This window comes from Octodon degus, unplaced genomic scaffold (assembly GCF_000260255.1).
Source record: "Octodon degus isolate 3935 unplaced genomic scaffold, OctDeg1.0 scaffold00239, whole genome shotgun sequence".
Lineage (NCBI taxonomy): Eukaryota > Metazoa > Chordata > Mammalia > Rodentia > Octodontidae > Octodon > Octodon degus.
The window spans coordinates 217,060-221,093 of record NW_004524815.1 but is presented as its reverse complement, the minus strand read 5'-3'; the positions used below and the strand labels follow the sequence as shown (position 1 = coordinate 221,093).

The window sequence follows — 4,034 nt, the reverse complement described above, 5'->3', positions numbered from 1 at the left end:
AGAATGATTCTGTTTATAACAGCTTTTAACTTTCAGCAGTTTAAATTTGCATGACTCAGAATAGCTCACTATTGAAGAAAAAAATACTCTTTAAAGACATAACTAACCAGTGGTGTCTTCCAAACTTTACAATTTTAGTAGCAATAACCCTGCTATACATTTCCTTAAATTAATATGCTTTTTAAATTTAGTTCATTTTTGTATTGGTACAGAGTCTCACTATGCAGTTCAGTCTCTTGATGATCTTCCTGTCTCAGCCTTCCCGATCCTGAGATTACAGGCATGTGCCACCATGCCCAGTTCTGGGCCTGCACCACCAGAGGTACCTGGGATTTTAACTCGGGATCTTGTGCTTGCCAGGCAGGAGCTTATGCCACCAAGCTATATCCCAGCTCTGAATTTTAAATTTTTATTAGTCCATGGTAGTTTGCATAATGACTACTCTCATTGTGTATATTTGATACACACACACGTGACACACTTTAATACTTTCTACATTTTTTTCCTCATCCTACTCACTCATCTATCTCTCAGGCCCCTTCTCATTTGTGAAAAACTCAGAAGCCTACTACCTGTTACTTAGTCATGATTTTACTCTTTAACTTATACATACTTTGGAGTCCTGTATAGAAGGAACCATATGTTACTGAAGCTTATATATCTGTTTATTTCACTTTTCTTGAGACTTTGAGTTGTGTTTGCTTTCCTGAAAATGGCAAAATCTGGTCCTTGCTCATGCAGATCAGTACTCCATTGTATTTTAATGCTGTATTTTTCATCTGTTCTTCTGCTGGTGAACACAGAGGCCAGCTCCAAGACTTAGCTGTTGCTAGGTGTGCTGCTGTGAATAGGGCTGTGCGTGGGGCAGTCTAACGCTATGTGCAAGACACCTACTGGGAGAAGAGGGCGTTCTGGAAATGAATCCGCTCCTAGTTGTTTGAGGGATACACCCAGGGACACGCGTGGGCGATACTGTCCTAGTGAGCGGAGCAGGAAGGAGACTTCCTCTTTCTGGATAGCCTGCCCCATATTTGTAACTGTTTTCTTGATGATCTCCATTCTTAAAAGAATGGGTGATCTTGCTGCTGCCTTGATTTGCATCTGTAAAAGCCGGCAACGCTGAGAATCTCCTCCTGTATTTATGGACCATTTGTACTCCTTTCGCTGAGGAGTGTCTATTCAATTCAGATTCTCATTTCTTGATTTGGTCTTTTATTTGGGGAAGTCTAAACTTTTTGAGTTCTGTGTGATGTATTCAAATCTTCCTTCAGAGATGAGGCTAGCATTTCTTCCCAAAATTTATATGCTTTATGTTCAGTTTTGGGGTTGCTTCTTTTGATATGCACAATCTTTCATTTTAATTTTAGCCCCATTTGTTGATGCTATTTGTTGCAAAATTATTATGTCTCCAGAAATGTCGTCCCTATATCTACTGTTGAGAAGAATGCATATTGTGTAGTATTAAGGTAGAAATGCGTTGCCTGGCAAGCACAGGGTTCTGAATTCAATCCCCAGTACTGAAAAAAAAAGAACGGTAACTTTTTTTTTTTTTCTGTAACTGGGGATTGAACTCAGACCATTGTACTTGCCAGGGAAGTGCTTTAGTCTACTGAGCCATCTCCCCGGCCCCTAAGAACTGTAAAATAAATAATGCTTCCATATTTTTTTTATGTGCTTAGTACAGGTCTACATAGACTGGACTCATAGTGATCATCCTGTTTTCAGCCTCCCAAGCGCTAGAATTACAGGCACGTGCCACCACGCCCAGTCTCAATCGCTGTGTCAGCATGCCCCAGAGCAGGGCTGGCACAACAGGCCGGGATTAAACCGTGGCTGCTGCACTCTCCCTAAACAGGCGTTTTAGTCCCCTGAGCTCTCTGGATGGTCCTTCTAAAAGCATTTTTGAAATATATGCTGCAGCCCTGACATTTCTTTAGTAATTCTCTGAGTTAATCTATTTATGAAATTAGGATATTGAAATCACCCACTATGATTATATTGGTGTTTATTCAATCTTTTCTATCCTATATTTATTTTATGAAGTTAAGTATGACAATATTTCATATATACATGTTTAAATTTGCTTTTTCTTCCAGCTAAATATTTCCTTTTGTTAAACTACAGTGACCATAATTGCTGTTTTTACCAGATTTTGGCTGAAGTTCATTTGACAGTAAAATATCTACTCTTGCTTGCCTTCAGGTGCCTAGGGCATGGGAAATTGTTTTCTACTATTTGATATTAATTTGTTAAGTTTTGCAATTTGATAAATGTCTTCAAGGCAACAGACTGTTGGTTTCTGCTTTTTGATCAAGTCTTCAATCTGTGCCCCTAACAGGAATGGAAGCCATTTTCACTGGAAGTTACTACTAACAGACACAGATTTCCTGCACTCTTTGAAGTCCTTTTCAGTTGCTGACTAAAAAAAATCAGAAAATTGTGTTTACACACTAAAGTAATGCATCACTAGAATTCTATTGTGCTATATACAAATATCACAAAACACATGTCTTCTCTTCTATATTTATTACTTTCTTACTCTTAAACTGGATCCAACTCTGCAGCCTTCTGTCTTGTTCTCTAGACTCTAAAAATATACTACATTGCTGAAACATCTTCAAAACTATTATTCTTACCATAATACAAAACCAATTATAATATTTACTCACATTTTGTGGCATTTACAATGTGAGAAATACCAGAAAGGTCAACATTAAAATGTTTTATAAACCCATTTGTGCTCATCATACACTCTGGAGCAAAACAGAGTTAAAATCTGCTTCATAAGTAAAGATCATCCTGTTTAAGAATTTTATGAACCTCTGCTGCATAGTTTACTCCATGAACTTTGCAGGGCACATTTCACATCTTTATTCCTCAAGCTGTAGATCAAAGGATTCAGCATGGGGATGACGAGGGTGTAAAATATGGAAGCCACCTTGTCAGTGTCAAAGGAGTGGCTGGCCCTGGGCTGCACGTACATGAATATCAATGTTCCGTAGAACATGGTGACCACGGTCAGGTGAGACCCACAGGTGGAGAAAGCCTTGCGCCTGCCTGCTGCAGAGCTCATCCTGAGAATGGCCATGAGGATGAGCAGGTAGGACAGAAGAATAATCAGAAGAGAGGAAATTAAATTCAAGGCTGACAAGAATAAAATTATCACCTCTGTTTCACGTGTATCCGAACAAGCCAAAGATAACAATGGAAGATTGTCGCAGTAGAAATGACTGATGACATTGGATCTACAGAAGGACAAAGTGAAAACCTTCACGGTGACCAGAAGAGACACAAATGTGCAGTAGAGGTAGGACACTGCCATTAGGACCCAACATAGTTTTTGAGACATGACAGTATTGTAAAGGAGAGGGCGACAGATTGCAACATAGCGGTCATAGGACATCGCGGCCAAAATTAGAAGTTCGCAGGCAACAAACAAAAGGAAAAAGGCTAACTGCATAGCACAACAATGATAGCAGATTGTATTTTGATCCACAAGGAAATTTTCCAACATTTTTGGTCCTATAGCTGTTGAATAACCAAGGTCTGTAATTGCCAGGTGTCGGAGGAAAAAGTACATGGGTGTTTGCAGCCGGGGGTCCAGCTGGGTGAGGACGATCATGCCCAGGTTGCCCACCAGCGAGGTCAGGTAGGTGATGAGGAACAGCACGAACAGTGGGGCCTGCAGCTCAGGATGATCTGTGATGCCCAGCAGGATGAATTCGGTCACCACTGTGAGGTTGTGCTCCTCCATCCAGGTCATCAGAAGGCTCCTCCTATGTGGATACGTCAGCATGAATCAATAGTGTTGCATTATTACTACCTGGACAAATTTATTACATGGAGACAGTACAAATATAATCTATTGAATATTTCCAATAGACAGGATTGAAAACCAGGCCTACCTTCCATTAATAAGAACATAATTCACTTCCAGAAATAATTTGGCTGCCTGGAGAAGAGAACTGTTTGGAGCATCTGATGATTGAAGGAAAGGTAAACTGTTAAACGTTATATTGTACTCATTTTGGAGC

General features: G+C 39.9%; 1 protein-coding gene across 2 annotated transcripts; it reads right to left on the bottom strand.

The window, feature by feature from the left end:
* Positions 1-334: 334 nt before the first annotated feature.
* Positions 335-3,763, bottom strand: LOC101574750 (olfactory receptor 8K3-like). Of its 2 annotated transcripts, XM_023706089.1 has the most exons (2): positions 2,860-3,754; positions 335-381 (listed from the first exon to the last, which is right to left on the bottom strand). In XM_023706089.1, the coding sequence occupies exons 1-2, from the start codon at positions 3,752-3,754 to the stop codon at positions 335-337; spliced, it is 942 nt and encodes a 313-aa protein (XP_023561857.1). The 2 variants fall into 2 exon arrangements, with proteins under 2 accessions (XP_023561857.1, XP_004645855.2); XM_004645798.2 differs by lacking the exon at positions 335-381 and having other exon boundaries at positions 2,813-3,763.
* Positions 3,764-4,034: the final 271 nt, after the last annotated feature.